Below are 18,537 nucleotides of genomic sequence, written 5' to 3' on the forward strand. Positions count from 1 at the left end.
TATCAAACATTTATTTAATAGTAAATATTTAAAATGATAGTGTGTATCTCAAAAATAACATCTTTAAACTGAAAAAAATCCTGCTAACTTCAAAGAAGTATTTCAACATTTTTTAAATAATGTGAATTGATAATAAATAATATGTAACTTATGTAAAAAAGTTGATTCCACAGAAAGGATAAACCTCATCTTACAGCAAAATGAATAGTGATAGTGTTCATGGAGAAACCCCTTAAATGAATCCTAATTTTTAGGATTTTTCATTTTTAAATGAACTAACCAGATCCACACTATGACAATTTTGGGCAGTGGTACTATCTGAGACATCCAGTACTTCCTTTCCTCTGTGTGTGTGTGTGTGTGTGTGTGTGTGTGTGTGTGTGTGTTTTGTGGGGGGTGGTGGTGGGAACTGGGGATCGAATCTAGGGGCTCTTAAGCACTGAGCAACATCCTCAGCCCTTTTTTAAAAAATTTATTTATAGATAGGGTCTCGGTGAGTTGCCTTGGCCTTTGCTAAGTTCTTGAGGCTGTCTTTGAACTCATGATCCTCTTGCCTCAGCCTCACAAGCCACTGGGATTATAGGTGTGTGCCACCACTCCGGCTCCTTTTTGCATTTGATAACAGTGTTTTTAATGCTACAGAACTATATTACAGGAGGAAAGTAAGTGCTCTAAATGTGATAGCAGATTTCATGTCAATCCACAATACATAAACAGAATTATGTGTTTTGGATAAACTCCATTTCTAAGAAAACAGTGTTTAAAAGTTCATGTCACATGCGTTTGCCTCCGACTTCAGATTCCATTTACTGCTATCTATGTGAAAATTGTGCTGTCAGGCTTGTGAACCCTGCGCTAGATCTCAGTTACCTGTGTGAAGGGAGACAGGCCTCCCACTCCTGTTTAATCTTGCTCAGGATGAAAAATGTTCACTATATTCTACAATTCACTACAGTAGGGTTTACAGTCTTACTCAAGCTTTTTGCTCACTTCAGTCTTTTTTCCCCAGTAGTCACATTTCTTGATGTTACTTGGTGCTTCATTCTTGTTATCTTTCAAATTTTGATCAGGAAGTGGCTTTGTTGGCCTGAATTTTACACCTTATTACTTTCCAAAAACTATTTTGTTTCCTTTCCAAGGAGACTCTGGTGCTGACAGAGCACTGATTTTCCCTGTCACACTAGCAGCTGAAATGCAACCTACATAATATGGACCTTGATTGGGTTCAAAGAAAAAGGACTAGTTTCTAACAGTTTTAGTTAAAGAATAAGGCAAAGTGAATAAACAAAGAACACTTTCAATAGAGTATTATATTACCAAGGGAAAAAAAATAGTTAACACTGAGAATCAGTCACAGAAAGAATGTTCTTCTAAGTAAAACTTTTAAACTCTGAAAGAGGGCACATAACCCCAGGTGGGTCTCTAGGCCCAATCTCTGAGGGAAGCCATATTTTCTTATGCACCACACTGTCAAAGGTATGATGCTGAATTTGCGTACTGAAAGGGTCTTGCTCCCAAGTAAATTTGATTATGAGTTTTAACAATAATGAATTTTGTCAATTTTGAATGCCTATTCAGAGAGCTACTTTTAATTGATACCTGCCAAATACAACCATGTAAAAAAAAAAAAAAGCCCAAGTGTGATTCTAAGAATGGGGTGCCTGCCCCACTATGCCTTTTATAGACATTTTCCTGGAAATTAGAAGTATCTCTCTACATGTCCAAGAAAAGACATTCCATTGAAAAGAGACAATTTGGTACCACTCTGTTAATAAATTCTTTCTTAAGTTTGGCTCAGGTCAGAATACACATCAGCTGTAAGAACAATGAAACATGAAAACCAATGTGAAAATGTTCAAAAAGAGTGAAATCAATGATCTATGTTGAAAAAATATCCAAGAATTTCATGTTTTTATTATTATTACATGAGAGGCAACCCTTTCAGGCTAGTTCATGTAGTGGCCGATGACAGTTATGAAATATGTTTTAGAAAATGAGCATTTTTTATTTTAAAATAATTACTGAAATAATAAGTACATAAAGATTTCCATCTCCTCCCATAGTTGCATAGGCTTAAGAATCTTCACCCAACATGGCATATGTGTGAAATGCCAGGGTATCCACTTTCCTTTCCAAGAATTCCCTAACACCATGCCAAGATCTGGAAGCAGAGCTCTCTGGACATGACTGTGTATTAGAGCATAGCACTGAGGTCCTATTTTTGGTGACTAAACCATAGATGATAAAGGTTCATGGTTCAGAGAGAAACTTGCACAGGTGTACTTAGAACAAATATAACTATATCCTATAACACACTTTATTACAAACTGATAACCAAGGGAAAAACATTAGTAAGGAGATGCCACTTCCTAAACAGTACAATACGAGGCACCCAACACCCTCTAGTGCTGTTGCATAGCTTCAGTATTAGAACAGGAGTACACACGTGATTCAGCCCAACTTTTCATAGACTGTTAACCACCATCTCTACTAATTGATATTGGTTTCTGTATATGCAGGGAAGGTAGGAAGATAGGGAAAGAAAGTCTGAGTTGATATTTTTTGGAAACATTGAGGGAAGAGGAACTTTCAAGTTCACTCAACAAACTGAGTACTTTAAAATGCTTCTGGGACCAATCCACAAAATTACAACTTTCTTATATTTGATAAAGGGGCTAAAAGCATGTAATGGAGGAAGGATAGCATCTTCAACAAATGGTGCTGGGAAAATTGGAAATCCATATGCAACAAAATGAAACTAAATCCCTTTCTCTCACCATGCACAAAAGTTAACTCAAAATGGATCAAGGAGCTAGATATCAATTCAGAGACACTGCATCTGATAGAAGAAAAAGTTGGCTACGATCTACATACTGTGGGGTCAGGCTCCAAATTCCTTAATAGGATGCCCATAGCCCAAGAGTTAATAACAAGAATAAATAAATGGGACTTACTTAAACTAAAAAGTTTTTTCTCAGCAAGAGAAACAATAAGAGAGGTAAATAGAGAGCCTACATCCTGGGAACAAATTTTTACCCCTCACACTTCAGATAGAGCCCTAATATCCAGAATATACAAAGAACTCAAAAAATTAAACAATAAGATAACAAATAACCCAATCAACAAATGGGCCAAGGACCTGAACAGACACTTCACAGAGGAGGACATACAATCAATCCACAAGTACATGAAAAAATGCTCACCATCTCTAGTAGTCAGAGAAATGCAAATCAAAACCACCCTAAGATACCATCTCACTCCAGTAAGATTGGCAGCCATTATGAAGTCAAACAACAATAAGTGTTGGCGAGGATGTAGGGAAAAGGGTACACTTGTACATTGCTGGTGGGACTGCAAATTGGTAAGGCCAATTTGGAAAGCAGTATGGAGATACCTGGGAAAGCTGGGAATGGATCCACCATTTGACCCAGCTATCACCCTCCTGGGACTATTCCTGAGGATCTTAAAAGAGCGTACTATAGGGATACTGCCACATCAATGATCATAGTGGCACAATTCACAATAGCTAGACTGTGGAACCAACCTAGATGCCCTTCAATAGATGAATGGATAAAAAAAATGTGGCATCTATACACATTGGAGTACTATGCAGCACTAAAAAATGACAAAAATCATAGAATTTGCAGGGAAATGGATGGCATTAGAGAAGATTATGCTAAGCGAAGCTAGCCAATCCTTAAAAAAACAAATGCCAAATGTCTTCTTTGATATAAAGAGAGCAACTAAGAACAGAACAGGGAGGAAGAGCATGAGGAAAAGATTAACATTAAACAAAGACGAGTGGGGGGAGAGAAAGGGAGAGAGAAGGGAAAGCATACGGAAGTGGTAGGAGATCCTCAATGTTACACAAAATTACATAGAAGAGGTTGTGAGGGGAAAGGGCGGGGAAACAAGGGAGAGAATTGAACAACAGCAGATGAGGTAGAGAGGGAAGATGGGAGGGGAGGGGAGGGAGGATAGTAGGGGATAGGAAAGGTAGCAGAATACAACAGTCACTAATATGCCATTATGTAAAAATGTGAGTGTGTAACCGATGTGATTCTGCAATTTGTATTTGGGGTAAAAATGGGAGTTTATAACCCAATTGAGTCAAATGTATGAAAGATGATATATCATGAGCTTTGTAATGTTTTGAACAACCAATAAAAAAAAAAGAAAAGAAAAAGGGATGGGGATATGACTCAGTGGTTAAAATAATTCATGGTTCCATCTGCAGTAGCAGGGGGGGAAAGTGTAGCTGGTATTGGGGTATGTATTCATTTCTTAGGGTTGTTTTAACAAATCATCACTACCTAGGTGGATTAAGACAGCAAAAATATAATCGGTAGCCCTGGAAGCTAGAAGTCCAAGACCAAAGATGTCAGGGCAAGTAAAGGACCCTTCCTTGCCTCTTATTAGCATGCGGTGACATTATTATTATTAGCTTATTAGCTTGGTGACAATCTGTGTTGTTTCTCAGCTTGGAGACAAATCTCTTCAATCCACCCTCTTCACATATGTTTACCCTGCATCTTCACGTAGCTGTCTTCTAATAAACACATGATTCATATTAAAAAATAAAAAAAAATAAAATGCTTCTAGGTAGAACTCTTGCTTGAAATTAACAGCTACTACTAACTTACAATCAGATGCCAATTTGTACATGATATGCCAAAGTTCATAAAATAGTCTTGAACAATTTCAACAATAACTGAGGTCAACTACTTCATTCCCATCACTGTGGCTTCCAAATTAATATATTGTCTGACATAGAAAATAGGGATAAAGAGTCTAATTTTTATTGAGCCACTTTTGTTTGCTTAGACAATCTAGCTGTGGTATCTCATCTAATTCTTAAAAGATAGCATACTGGGTAAGAATTAATATTCCCACTTGAGAGGTAAGGAGGTTGCAGCTCCTTGGGAGAGTAATAACTCTACACAGGGTCACTTAACTGACAGAGTTTGGATTAAGCTCACTTCAGAATGCCCAAGTCCATGCCACTTTCTACCACACTGCTCTATCAACACAAGTTCCCTCTAGACTATGTTCATGCAGTGTGTGATGCTTAGGAAATCATCTCAGAATCCGCAGAACATTTCTAATACATTATCATTCTGTTATATATATACTAACCCACCAAAGCTTAAAAATGCCTTTCCAAAGTCATAAACTGACTAAGCCATTTTTTCTAATGATCAAAGAGTCTGCTAACTATGAACTTCAGACAAGGTTGCTATCTCAGGTCTTGGAAGATACCAGTACTTCAACTATACCCTTGGCCTCACCTAGACCAAAGACCACTCATGCAACATGAAAACTAGAGAGGGATCCAGCTCGCTTTGAAATAGTGATCTGTGATCATGTTAATTAATTGTTCTTTTTTCTTCTTTGCCTGCTTCCAGAAAGAATTTGAGGTAGTTTGCTGAGAAGAAGGGTATAACTGAAAATATAAATGACAGGCTATGGAATGGAAGGAGGGATAATAAATCTATTTTAAAACTTAACATAGATTTTTATCTGGTGGGATCTGACAGGATCTTAGATTAATTTACTTTGGTGGATACAGAGATAGTATGAAGCTAAGAGGCTAAGAAGGTTTATTTAAAATGTTTGGCAAACCTATTCTTTTCAAAACTTCAAAGATAAACACTAGGGGAAATGAGCCAACTTTTCACATCAGCAAGATGGAATTAATAAGGTTTTACTATAATAAATAAATTGTTTATGGAATTAGTCTCTCTCATTCTCTGTAGACTTTATTAAAATGTCAGGCATTTACTTAGTATACAGAAGGGCACTGCTTACCTTTTAAAAAGCAGAAGCCTAGTTATTAATATACAAGGCTTTATTTATCTAACATTGCTGAGCATTAAGGAATTCTATGCAAATAAAATTTCCATCATAATTGATTCACTTGGATAATAGGGCAAATTAAAAATAATGTTTTACCACAGACCTTTTTTTAAATAGATCATGCTTTGGTATTACACAGAAATAGTTTAATCTTTTCTTGATGAACCAGGGTCACTAATACATCAAGTAAAGGATACCTGGCTTGCAGTTAGACAAGCCTGTGGAAATTTTATTTTTTTTCCTGGTATTATAAACTAGCACCATTGTGTTCCCTGGGCATCATTAAATAAAGCCCGAGGAAGTCCTTCCTTTGTTTTGTGGACCAAAGGATAAAAAAGAATGTTGTGAAGTAGTGGTTTGCTTTTTTATGTGCAAAAGTGAGATGGATCCTGAAAAGACTAGAGGTTGTTAAAAATGCTGAGTGCCCGAGAGCTTTTAAGGCTGCTATATCTTGCTTTTTAATGATAAATATTTCATGTGCTATCACTAATATTTTATTACATGTTTTCAGTTTTTCATCTTAAAATGTGTGCTTTAAATTAGGTTTTCTGAATTACTAAAATGCTTTTAATGTATCTTGATACCAAAGTTTTAACCTTAGAATGCAAAATTGCAATGTTAGTCAATGGGAGGAGGAATATTTGAATTTTCAAAAACAATGTCATGCTCCTCTTAAGAATTTATTGCCTAAAATAAAGAAGAAGAATCTGGGTTTCCAGAGTTACTATTTCTTTATAGTGAATAAAAACTAGTTGCTTATTTAGGTGAGACAAAATAACTTCTTGTACTCTTAAAACATGATTTTTTTAAAAAAAGAAATTTTAACATCAGTGAATAACTCATCCTCAGGATTTTAGAACAGATTAATCAAAAAAAATGACTTTGGATCATTGTTCAATGTGAAATGTATTAAAAATACATGCCTTTGTTCCATTCAGGACAACAACAAAAAAAAAGATTTTTAGACAAGGCACTTAGGACAGGAAGGATGTTTTCTGGGAAGGAGGGCCATAATCTCTTTTCTAGTTCAGCTTCTTATAAAATGGCACATGAAGAGGCTTGGTTCATTTGCACAGAAATGGAAAAACAGTTCATTGACTACATCTTGTATTTGTAACAGTTCCATTTATATCATAAAAGTCTATTTTTTGCTGTTTCTAATTATTTCTTAAATAAACTGTCAAAAATATTTGGGTTTATCAACCCAAGGAATGCTTGTCTGGTCTCAGAAAGTACAGAGAATAAAATGTTTTGAGAATAGCAGTATGGAATTCATTTTCTTATCAAACCTAGAAACATTATTCCCAGAGTGTATCCTGACAAGTATATATTAGGCATTACAAGTAAGGGTTTAAGGACCTCCTGGTTCTTTGGAGAAAGACAATCCTTTATTGTGCTGGCAGAAATGCTTTTGGTTTCCTGCCATTAAACCTAAGTGCCAGTGAAAGTTCGGGCAGAATTAAAATAGCTTCATGTAATATACTCTTTAACAGAATAATATATACCTGTAAGAGTAATTTTTATTACCTAAGAAGATAAAAAAATTATGTTTTTTCATCATATGAGGAGAATGGGTATAATTATTTCCTTCTGGTCAAATATAAATTTTTCTGCTTTAAACATTCCACATATTTCTTGCCTAGTGGGCCAATTTTACCATTTGTAAAAGGGGAAAAGACCAGAAAACTCCTACTAATTTCTTCTAAATTGAATGGTAGTTTCATGGAGAATTTTCATTTAATTTATGTGATCAGATTGTGTTAAGTAGAACCAGATTGTGAGGTTAAACATTTCCATATGTTACAAAGGCCCAGAACTTTTCCTGAAAGGAGACACCATTCTGAACTCACAGACATTACCTGCTGCTTCTTGCTTCAACTCCACCCAGTTTTTACCCTTGCTGATTCCTATGTGTCACATGTAAGCACATGCAGGAGATATTGTTCCCTCACCTTCCTGTTGCCTAGTAGGATCCCTACCTCTGCCATATTCAGAGACCCTCCCCCAGTTAACCACATTTTTTTCCCAGTGATTGACACTTGCCTTCCTCCTCTGATTATAGAATAAATAAATAGGTAAATGCAGGGAAGGAAGGCAGAGTTGACAAAATTCTGGAAATCTCATTCTTGGGCTAGATCCACTCTAAGCCTAAGGGGATCTATAAACACTTCATAACTCACCCCTTGTTGATATGACATTTTGGTGACTATAACCATCCCCTCTTCATTTTATGCTCCAGAAGCTTGTGAGACCTCAATGAGTCATGAAGAATCTTAAATTCAAATCCAAAGAATCCAAAGTGATGATAACAAAAAACAATAATTGATATCTGAACAAAGGTTAGTATTTGACAATGGATAAAGATTGGTATACCTTCCCTTCCTCGGGGCTTTGCTGACATGAATTGTGAACGTCGTCTTCTCTTACTAATTTTCCAGGCCAAGAAGTCAGTCCTTTGAATTGGCCCCAGACCAAGTCGCCAACGTTGAACGTCCTTGGTCTATAATGTATCAACTCATTTGAAGAGGGGGAGTCTGGATTCCTTAGGTCATCTTCACTACTGATGCTTTTAGCGTCTGAAGGGCTAGGCACACACCCATTAATGCTTTTGGCATTAAAGTCTCCATTGTAATGGATGTAGTCTTTGACTAGAGAACTTTCTAAACTATTTGAGGAACTCGGAGACTGCTCCTCTAGGACTAGGTCTTGCTTTGCAGTGTTTAGCAGCTCTCCAAATCCCCGACTCTGTCGAGGTCTGTTCCCATTAATGTGCGTACATCTTTCCACAGTGTTCTCTAGTCTCTCCTTAAAACTCATCATAGTTCTTTTGTAGTTATTATACCTGAAATTTTCCTCCAAAATTTTATCCCCTTGACAGTTTCTTGGTGGTAACAGTATTGGGTGCTGCTCCCCAGGCAAAAATGGCAGTGTAGAGACATTGTTGGGCCTTTCATGACAAGGACTACTATGGATATGGCCTGGATGATCTAAAAATTCCTCATATTTCCACCTGTTTCTGTCTCCTCTGGGGCTTTGCTCCCCATCCCACTGTTTTTTGGATGTGTGACAACTAGCTGACTTGAAATACTCAAACCCATCTCCTTCATTTGAGTTTTTGCCATGGTCTAGATTCTTGGGCAGCCGAGCCCCTCTTGCATTCCTCAGCCTGCCATCATGATCAACACCTCCCATGTTCCGCCCATGAATGACCGCACTGACAGCACTGGACAGGTTTAGTGGGTCACCAATTGAGGCAGTGAAGGCACTCATGGCACTCAGAGCTGGAATAGGGCTGATCTGAGTGGTACTGTTGACGGCAGTGGTGATGACAACTTGCATTCCTTTGCTGGCTGCATCAACGACTGCTTTGTAAATGGCATCTACAGAAGCTTCACCTTGGCCACCCATGACGAGTCCATCCTTCACCTGCTGACCAAGAGCTGGGTCGATCCTTGGTTGCAGCTCACAAGGTGTATCTGGGAAAGGTGGAAGTGTAGTGTTTGGATTCTCAGGAAGTGCCGTAAGCCCCGGCTGAGTGCTTATTCTTTTGTTTAGGAGAGCTGCATCTTCTTGCATTCTTACCTTAAAGAAATGGACAGGAAGCAGTGAGAGGTGGAGAGAGAGAGAGAGAGAGAGAGAGAGAGAGAGAGAGAGGAAAAAAATTAAAGGCCTTGAGGAGAAAGGCCATAATTTTAAGCTTATCAAAAGATGAGCAGATCTTGGGCTGGGGTTGTAGCTCAGATGGTATAGTGCCTGCCTAGCATGTGTGAGGCACTGGGTTCTATCCTCAGCATCACATGAAAAAGAAGTAAATAAACATGTTGTGTCTACCTACAACTAAAAAATAAATTAAAAAATAAAAAATAAAAAAGATAAGCAGATCTAACAAGAAAGGAAATATAATAAACAAGACTCAAAATTAAAAGAAAAAGTCACCCCACATAGAAAAGCTTACATCTTGTTCATGTTTGAGTACTGTTTCTTTGGTTAAAATCACTTAACACATTTTCCTTCTTTTTTAATGTTCTCTAGAAAAATTAAGCCTGAGGTGGTTGACACTAGATGTTTTCAGATGATGGGACCCACTTACTTTGTGAGGTTAAAGGTCTTTGCAGCTTGGGTAACAAGTCACAGGTAACCAAACCAAAAGAACCAGATTTTGAAAATTTTAGCTCACTGATTTTTAACTCACTGATGATTCTATTTAACTAAGTGAAATACAATATATAATAAAATAAAGAAAATGAATAGAGTCCTTTCTTAATGATAAAATATTTTGATGATATGACACTATATTTTGAAGATTTCAGATGGGCTAATAATGCTAATTCCTCAACCTCATCAAGCTGTTGGCTAAGAGATAGCCCCACGCTGACAATGTGTCCATGGCTTACTGCAGAAATGATTCTGAATTGGGGAGAGTGAAGGGAGAGAATGCCTATTGAGGAGTACATTAGAATTTTAGAACAGGAAGGACGAGTACAGTTTGACAAAGTCCTCAAGGTTATTTTAATCTCATTAACATCTATCTGAAAATTGCTCCTCCAGACCCTTGATACTTTGGATCTCCCCTACCCTGAAATGATCACTCCCTTTCTGCTTCTATGCCCTTCCTAACTAAACTACAACCTTGGATCCAACAACACATCAACTATTCTCTTGCTATTATCCTCTTGTCTATACTTACCAGATAAAAATCTCAATCTTGGATCATTTCAACTACCTCTTATACTTATATCTACACTGAGGGTGCTGGATACCTTGTGGATAGGAATTTATGGCTTTCAACCTCTACTGTGGGCCATTGCTGCCCTTCAATCCTGTGATCTTCTCATTAGATATCATTCTTACTCTCCACAACTATTCAAATCTTCTTCTACTTCTTCAGGCTGGTGGCTATGCCATCTCCTGCACTATTCTTAGTGAATGACCCTTACTTAGAGCATGCAGCCCACCAGATAAGAGTTCTCATATTCTCTTATACCTCTGATACTCCCTGCTCTGTGACAGCACACATTTCTCAGCAACTATACCTGTCCTCTGTCTTGTCCTACTTCCCAGGATAGGAGGGACTCCTTCTGTGTTCTGTGGGTAAGCTCTCCATTAAGGCTTTGGATATTAAGCCCTCTCCTTCAGCTATCTTGCCTCATTTGTTATTCCTTCTCTTCATGCTCAGTCTCTCACTTTTGTGGCTCTCTCCACTGGCATATAATCATGTGCATGGCTTCCATATTTTAAAATTGTGTTCTATTTGAAGTTTCCCCATGGAGTATTACCCTATTTCTCTTGTGTTCTGCATAGTTAAGGTTTTGAAAACGTAATCTACACTCTTTTTTTTTTTTTTTTTTGGTACTAGGGATTGAACTCAGGGGCACTCAACCACTGAGCAACATCACCAACTCTATTTTGTGTTTTATTTAAACAGGGTCTCACTGAATTGCTTAGCACTTCACCCTTGTTTTGAACCTGTGATCCTCCTGCCTCAGCCGCCCAAGAACCTGGGATTACAGGTGTAAGCCACTGGGCCTGGCATAATACACACCTAATATTCCATTCACCATTCCATCTATGGCAATCTGGTTTCTGCTCCCATTACTCTACCAAAACTACATTCTACCAACTCATTGGTTAAGTACTAATAGCTAAGTCTAGTGAATTCTCTTCAGGCTTTATCTTGCTTGCTTTTTTTGGTGACATGGTTGAACACTTCTTCCTCCTTTCTGAATTATTTTATTATACAAGATACATGTGAATATTTTATTATTGTCAAAAGAGATAAAAGCTTTCTATACCACTGTTCTGCACCCCCAAACACCTACTCCACTCCTATTCTATTCCTTTTTCAGAAGTAACCAGTGCTGGAGCACTCCTTGCAGACACTTTTTTTGTTTATTTTTTGGGGGGTGGGAATTGAACCTAGGACTTCATGCATGCTAAGCAAGTACTCATTCACTGAGTCACATCCCCAGCCCTTGCAGACTTTTTAATATGTTAAATTGTGTAGGTGAATTGTAAAGGAAACCTAGTTTCTTTCCCCCCTTCCTTCCTTCCATTTTCTTTGTTTCAAAATGAATGTAATTTTACTGTAGTACTGTTTTGGCAATAGAGCAGTATTGAAGTCTTTAGTCTTACAGATTTTTTTCCATATTGGATTGTTTAAGTCTAGTTAATCTTTTAAGTTACTAGGTAGATGGATATACTATAACACATTTAACTATTTTCCTGCTGATGGATACTTAATTAATGCAATGAAATTCTGGTATGTATCATTTTGTTCACATTTGAAGATTTCTTTTAAATGGAAACATAAAAGTTGAACTTCTGGGCACAGAGATATGTGTATTTAAAAACTTTATATACTGCCAAATTACCCTCCTGCTTTCAAAAAGACTAACAAAAGAGTGAGAAAATCAATTTTGTCACACTCTTGTCAGAAATAGATACATCATTTTGGTGGACACAGTATTTTAATTTGTATAACTTTGATTATTATTTTTGTATTTTATTAATGAATTATATTTCACTTTCTATGAATTATCTATATGTATTATTCATTTTTCTAATTAATTATCCTTTTTTGTTCTTGATTCATAGGAGTTCTTTCTATATTACAGGTGTCAATAAGTTGGTATATATTATATAAATATCTTTCTACCAGTTGGTTGTCTAATTATTTTCAGAATATCCTTGATATTATACAGAGATTTAAAAGTTTTATGTAGTCAGCTCTGTTACTTCTTTTTCTTTTGACTTTTGGTTTTTTGTTTTGCTTACAGAGCCTTCTCTCTCTCTCTCTCTCTCTCACACACACACACACACACACAAATGTGTATGTATATATATATATATATATATATATATATATATATATATATATATATATTTAAAATCTTATATATTTTATTCTCATATTTATTTAGTGGTACTTCTTCCATCAAACCCCTTAATCTATCAGGGATTAATTTACTTCGTAGAAATAAAAGACTATATGGCAGAAGCCCAGGATCAGGGCTGAAAGCTGAGCCTGGAGAAGTGAGGTCAGTGGGTATATTAATAAGGATGAGGGTCCTAATCAAGAGTGCAATGAGAAAGACAAAAGTGTTTAACTTTTGTTAACATTCGGAGTTTCAAAAAAGACTACTACATAAAACAAAATTACAGTTGTACAAAGGACTGGCCTATTGAATAATACTCAATATTGAGAAATAACAGTAAATAGATATAAAAAGGTATAAAATCTACTTTTTTCACTCTTTCCCCCAAAGTAAATATTTAAACAAACCCAGACATTGGTTTCTACAAAAATGGAAGGTGAGTACCTGGAAGTTCTGAAATAGACAAGCCATGGGGTTATTGTTAGCTGGGCAAGGAACAGTGGACTGTCCTTGGAAGGCCTGGAGATTCTGGTACCCTTGGAGGAGTTGCTGTTGTTGCTGATTTGGAGGAAACATCTGATTGTTGTTTAACAGCGACTGTAGATGAGTCAGTTGATGGTTATTCAAAGTATTGTTTATTGATGACATATCACCTACAGTTTGAAAAACATAAATACAAGTCAATGTGATCCTTCAGAGATCCTATGCCTGTCTTTGTAACTGAGAATTCCTAAAACAAAACTAGAAGCTGAACTTAATGGGTAATTCATTTATTCATTTCATTTCATTTCTTTTTTTTTCTTCTCAAAGTCTTACTAAGTGGTAAGGAAAGGGTAGCTTTATTATTTAGTTTTATCTTGCATAATTAGTTTTTGGATTTTATATCATGCAAAGATTACTTAGAAGTTGCTCTATTTATTAACTAATCCTTATATATTGAGTGTCAATGTTATGTGATTTTTTGGCTCTCTTTTTATGAGAATGTCTACAATTAAAGGTAGAAATTAGTCCTAAAATATTTTAGTAATCATACATACTTGATCAGATAACTTAAATGAGTGGATCTGATCAGGCCTTGTTTATAAAATTTCATTATTAAGCCATAATCATAAATAAGTACCACCAAATAAAATTAGAGATTTAGTTTAGATAAATGCATTTTGTTTTGGAGTACAAGGTAGGTCACCTAAAATTAAAATTGTAAGGAAAACTAACAAAACAAAATAATTCATTATCATAATCTTTAAAATAACTATCATATAATTATTAGCATTATTTAATAACTAAATTTATATTCAAAATTGTTTTGAAAGTACTGAAATTATTTTGAGACAATTTCATAGAAATTCCCCTATAACTTGAAATATGTAGATTTGTGATGCTACTTAGATTTTTTAATTACAATGATTTATGCCAGATAAAACTAATTATTATTATTAAAGATGTCCGTAATATCTAGAAACATAACTTATTTTTTTTTTACACACTGAACATGGCCTTGACCACATCATGTGTATTTGCATATGCTTCTGGACTTTATGGACACTATCCCTATGTTTTACATTATAGTTACCTGCATTCAAGAGTTAAATATGCTTAACATCATTTTCTAACTCTTTGAGAGAGGACAATGCATAAGAAAGACTTTGTTTTTAAGCCACAAATGTCTAAAAAGAATAATTCTGAGGAAATCTAGCAACAGCTAGAGGGATTGTTCCTTGAACTTGGACAGACTTTAGCTTTCAGTGTTTTTATGCCTTGTTTATGTTTTGCTGGACAAGTGTTTAGATTTGTTTATTTAGGGTTCACCTGGAAAACGCTTCCTCAAGCTGTTTCCAGCCACCGTGCAGCTGCTCATACTAACCCTGTGATGCCACACCAACTAAAATTGAAATAAAAATTATTTTTAAGATGTACCTGTGCTTTATTATTTGAAAAATAAGATGCTACTTCGCTTAAGAGAATGATGGGTAGGTTAGGTTTAGGTGGCATCAGAATTAGAAGAGAAAGCAGATTAAAATAATATTTAGTATTGCTAGAACAAGGGAAAAGGAAAAAGTCATTCTCATGTTTGTATAACTATGGTCATGTGGGGTGTTGTTATATTTAGTTCCTTAAGCTGTGACATAACAAAAACATTTTAAAAAATAGTGTGACAAAATGGAGTTTTTAAAAAGGAGAAAATAGAATTAGAAAAACGTTTCTTTTTAAAAAATTTGTGAAAAAATTTAACTTACCAAGCAGACCTGTCCCCAGTAGAGGGTTAAGTAGCTGTGGCACCACAGAGTTACTGTTGAGTTTAGCTGGACCAGGTGTATTCCCAGCATTATTAGATATATTCAGCAATGTTTCGGCCATTGACACCACTGCTGTCCCACCAAGTGTTGAGACAGTCAGTGCTGCCACTGCTGATGATGTAGTGGTTGTGGTAGTGGTTGCCTGGGAGGAGGTTGCTATGGAAACCTCTGGATGATTAGCGGTGTTGGCCGATGCCGAGTTCAGAACACCTCCCAACAGCTGGGGATTCAAGGCCATTAATCCTGAGGCCCCAGTGACAGCTGGGAGTAACAGGGGGTTAAAAGTAGTGTCACTGCCTGCAAAGCTTGGTAAAGGGTTCCCCAGGGGGCTGGTTAAAAGGGTCTCAGCTCGGCTGTTGTCTGACTGATTGCTTGGCAAATGGTCTGGTGGGGCTGTCATCTGTGTTAATGAGGGTAAAGGGGTATTTTGCTGTTGCAAAAGATCTGAGATGGTCAGATTGAGAGATGGCAGGGGAAGCATGGCAGCTGCTTGGGCTTGGTTCTGAAGCAGAGCAGCTAAGAGCTGAAAGTGAACAGGCTGTAATACCTGCCCATCCATGTCACCGGAGAGAAAAGCTAAAGCAGCGTTTACATTCGGGTTGAGAAAACCTAAAGGGTGGAGGTTGATCTCAGACTTGCCTTCTCCTGCTGAAGGCTGGAGGATATTTAATAGATTCTGGTTTAGGAGATGCTGTTGATTCACTGGCAAAGAGATAGGTAGAGAACTGAGGAGGCTGGGGTTCAAGGGGTGTGGAAGATGGTTGTTTGAAGTGCTGTTGGGTGGAAAATGAAGTGCGTGCTCCTGGCCAACAAAAGGAAAATCACTCCCAATGGGCAGCTGACTCTGCAGTGGGTTTCCAGCTGCGGTGGTGACAATGACGCCATCTTGAAGAACAGATGTTGTCTTTGTGATGGCGGGGTGATTGGTGCCAGCTATGGCTATGGAGGATGATGGGCCTGAACTGCCTAAAATGCAAAAGAAAGAAAGAAACCCTGTTAGTAATTATGGATATTAAGATACATTTCAATTTATTTGTTACATGGCATCTTCATTGGTTTTAACTAGATTAATTGTATCAGAGATGATTTTATATCTCTTACTGGGACTTAATCTACTTGGAAAAATAAACATGTTAAAAAAGTGTGGCATTTTAAAAAATAACTTGTTGAATATCAAATAGCTTGTTTTTCACAATTATACAGGGTGAAGATGGGAGAGTCTTTTGTAGTTTATTCAACTGGGGAAATAAAAGTGCAAAGCTTCACTTTTGAAAATATATATTTTTCATTTTTTAAAATTTTCATTTTTATTTGTAAAACTAGTACTTAGTTTTAATGAAAAAAACCCAAACCCTCTACAAACCTAGAATGTATGAAAAAATATAAAGCAGAATATAAAAACACTTATGGAAACAATGACTATTAGTATTTTAGTTATATAGCTTTCAGGATTTTCCCTGCCTCTGTGTGTGTGTGTGTGTATATATATATATTTAAATAAATTTGTATCATGCTATAATGCTATAACTTTTTCGTTTATCCACATACTGTGACCATCTTCCCATGTTAACTCACATAGAGCTACAGAATCATTTTACTAGTGCCATGTATTGATCTATACACAATTTAATCAACCCACTCATGTTTTGATTGCTTCCATTTTTTACTATTATAGGCAAAATTATGATAAACATTTTTATTAATGTATCTTTGCCATTTTGTCCTATTATTTTCTAACGATAGATTCTTAAATGTGGAATAGCAAGGACAGAAAGATTTCCATATTTTAAAAGCTTTGAAGACATATTGTTAAGCCCTTCAGTGAAATTGATCAATATACACTCAGTTTACATTCCTACAAACAGTGTAGGATAGTGCTCATCTCTCACCAATATTCTATTTTATATTATTTTTAACAACGAATAAGATGATTACTGATCTTGCCATTCTGATAGTATAAAGATACTTTGTTTTTAAAATTCCTTAAATTAGATCAGTCTAATTAGCATCCAAATAGCATTCTTATTCTTGAAAGTCTTATTCTAAAGATGAAAATTCAGACAATTTCTTAAGATTGTATTAGTGATTTTCAACCCAAGCTACATAATAGAATTATAGACAGAGAATTAAAAAAAAAAACACACTTAAACAATCCAATACCTGTGCTTAAACCCAAATCCACTGAAAAATTCATCTCTTAGGATACAGCGAGGCACCAGTGTTCTTTGAAATCACCCCAAGTGATCAAATGCTCAAGGGTTGGTGGAGTTGGGAAAGAAAAGCCCACATTCTACTGAAAAGGAACCTACAATCATTTTTTGGTAAAAAGTCTCCCCTAAAAAGATGCATTATTAACTGTAATCATATGTTTAACAAATATTTTGTTATTATAAGTATATGCTTTTAATTTTATTTTATAGTAATAAACACGTATATGGTATAATGAACAATATCAGTGTCATTGAAAAACTAAAATAACTGGAACATTTTACTTTTACATTTGACCATATTACCATCGAAGCCAGATCCAAATACACAGAAGTATTTCCTTAGTTGTAATATTAGTATCCATATAATTTTATATTCTTCATTTTTTTACCCTCTAGAATAACACAATTTTTCTTTTTGATGTATTAATTTTGTAATTATACTGTTCACTGTGTAGTAAATTAACTGACTATATTTATTAAGACATTCTGATAAAGCTTGGCATTTATATTTCAACTTTGCATCATTATATTTAACATGGGGATGAACATCTATGTACATATTCTTTGCTACCACTGGATTTTTTTTTCCTTAGAAAATATTCCATCATTGGCATTATTGTTGTGAGAATCAAAAATAAGTGAAAAGTTTGTAAGATGTAAAAATCTATATAAATACAAGGAGTTATTCTTCTAATTATTGCTGACAGTGGTAGTCATTAGCAGTGATGACCTTAGTAGTGGTGCTGTGTTTAACAGAAGTAAAAAGTCAGTATATCTGAGTCACTTCACAGAGTATCTCCACAACAAGGATTTGTAATTTTCCTCATTTGTCATAATCTACTTTTTCTTTTTTTAAGCTCTCGGTGTTTTATTCGAAGAATGAGGTAAAAAAACCTCCTTGAAAAAGTATAAATATTTATGAAATATTATCATGAAATAATGACTATGTTCACAAAGATTAGGGTAAGAGGACATCCCAAATGCTGAAGTTGGCATATGATATACAATTCTTTAAATATTAATTCATATTTTTTACAAAACAATCAACATCTTAAATATTTCATTGCTTTTTCAATCTTACTGTTATTTCCATGTACAAGTACTGTGCATTATTTGCATTTGGAAACCATCTTTTTAAATGAGCTAGTAAAGTCTTATTTACTAGTAATCACTATCAGTGACAATTTTTCCTACCTGCTAAATAATAATGGCATACTTAAATGCAGAGATCACCATTCCTCTCACCATAGGCAGAGCTCATTTTCAAAATACTGTAGCATACACATTGCAAGGCTTTGT

At 35.7% G+C, this 18,537-nt stretch overlaps 1 protein-coding gene across 6 annotated transcripts in view; it reads right to left on the reverse strand.

Annotated features, from left to right (window-relative positions):
* Mbd5 (methyl-CpG binding domain protein 5) overlaps positions 1–18,537 on the reverse strand; it is a 406,311-nt gene that overhangs the window by 15,963 nt on the left and 371,811 nt on the right. For all 6 annotated transcript variants that reach the window (XM_076866536.2, XM_076866534.2, XM_076866535.2 and 3 more), the window contains 3 exons: positions 14,969–15,994; positions 13,176–13,384; positions 8,230–9,438 (listed from right to left, as the gene is read on the reverse strand). In XM_076866536.2, coding sequence (XP_076722651.1) covers positions 8,230–9,438; positions 13,176–13,384; positions 14,969–15,994 — 2,444 coding nt within the window. The remainder of the gene's footprint in view (positions 1–8,229; positions 9,439–13,175; positions 13,385–14,968; positions 15,995–18,537) is intronic.

Source organism: Callospermophilus lateralis, chromosome 9 (assembly GCF_048772815.1).
Source record: "Callospermophilus lateralis isolate mCalLat2 chromosome 9, mCalLat2.hap1, whole genome shotgun sequence".
Lineage (NCBI taxonomy): Eukaryota > Metazoa > Chordata > Mammalia > Rodentia > Sciuridae > Callospermophilus > Callospermophilus lateralis.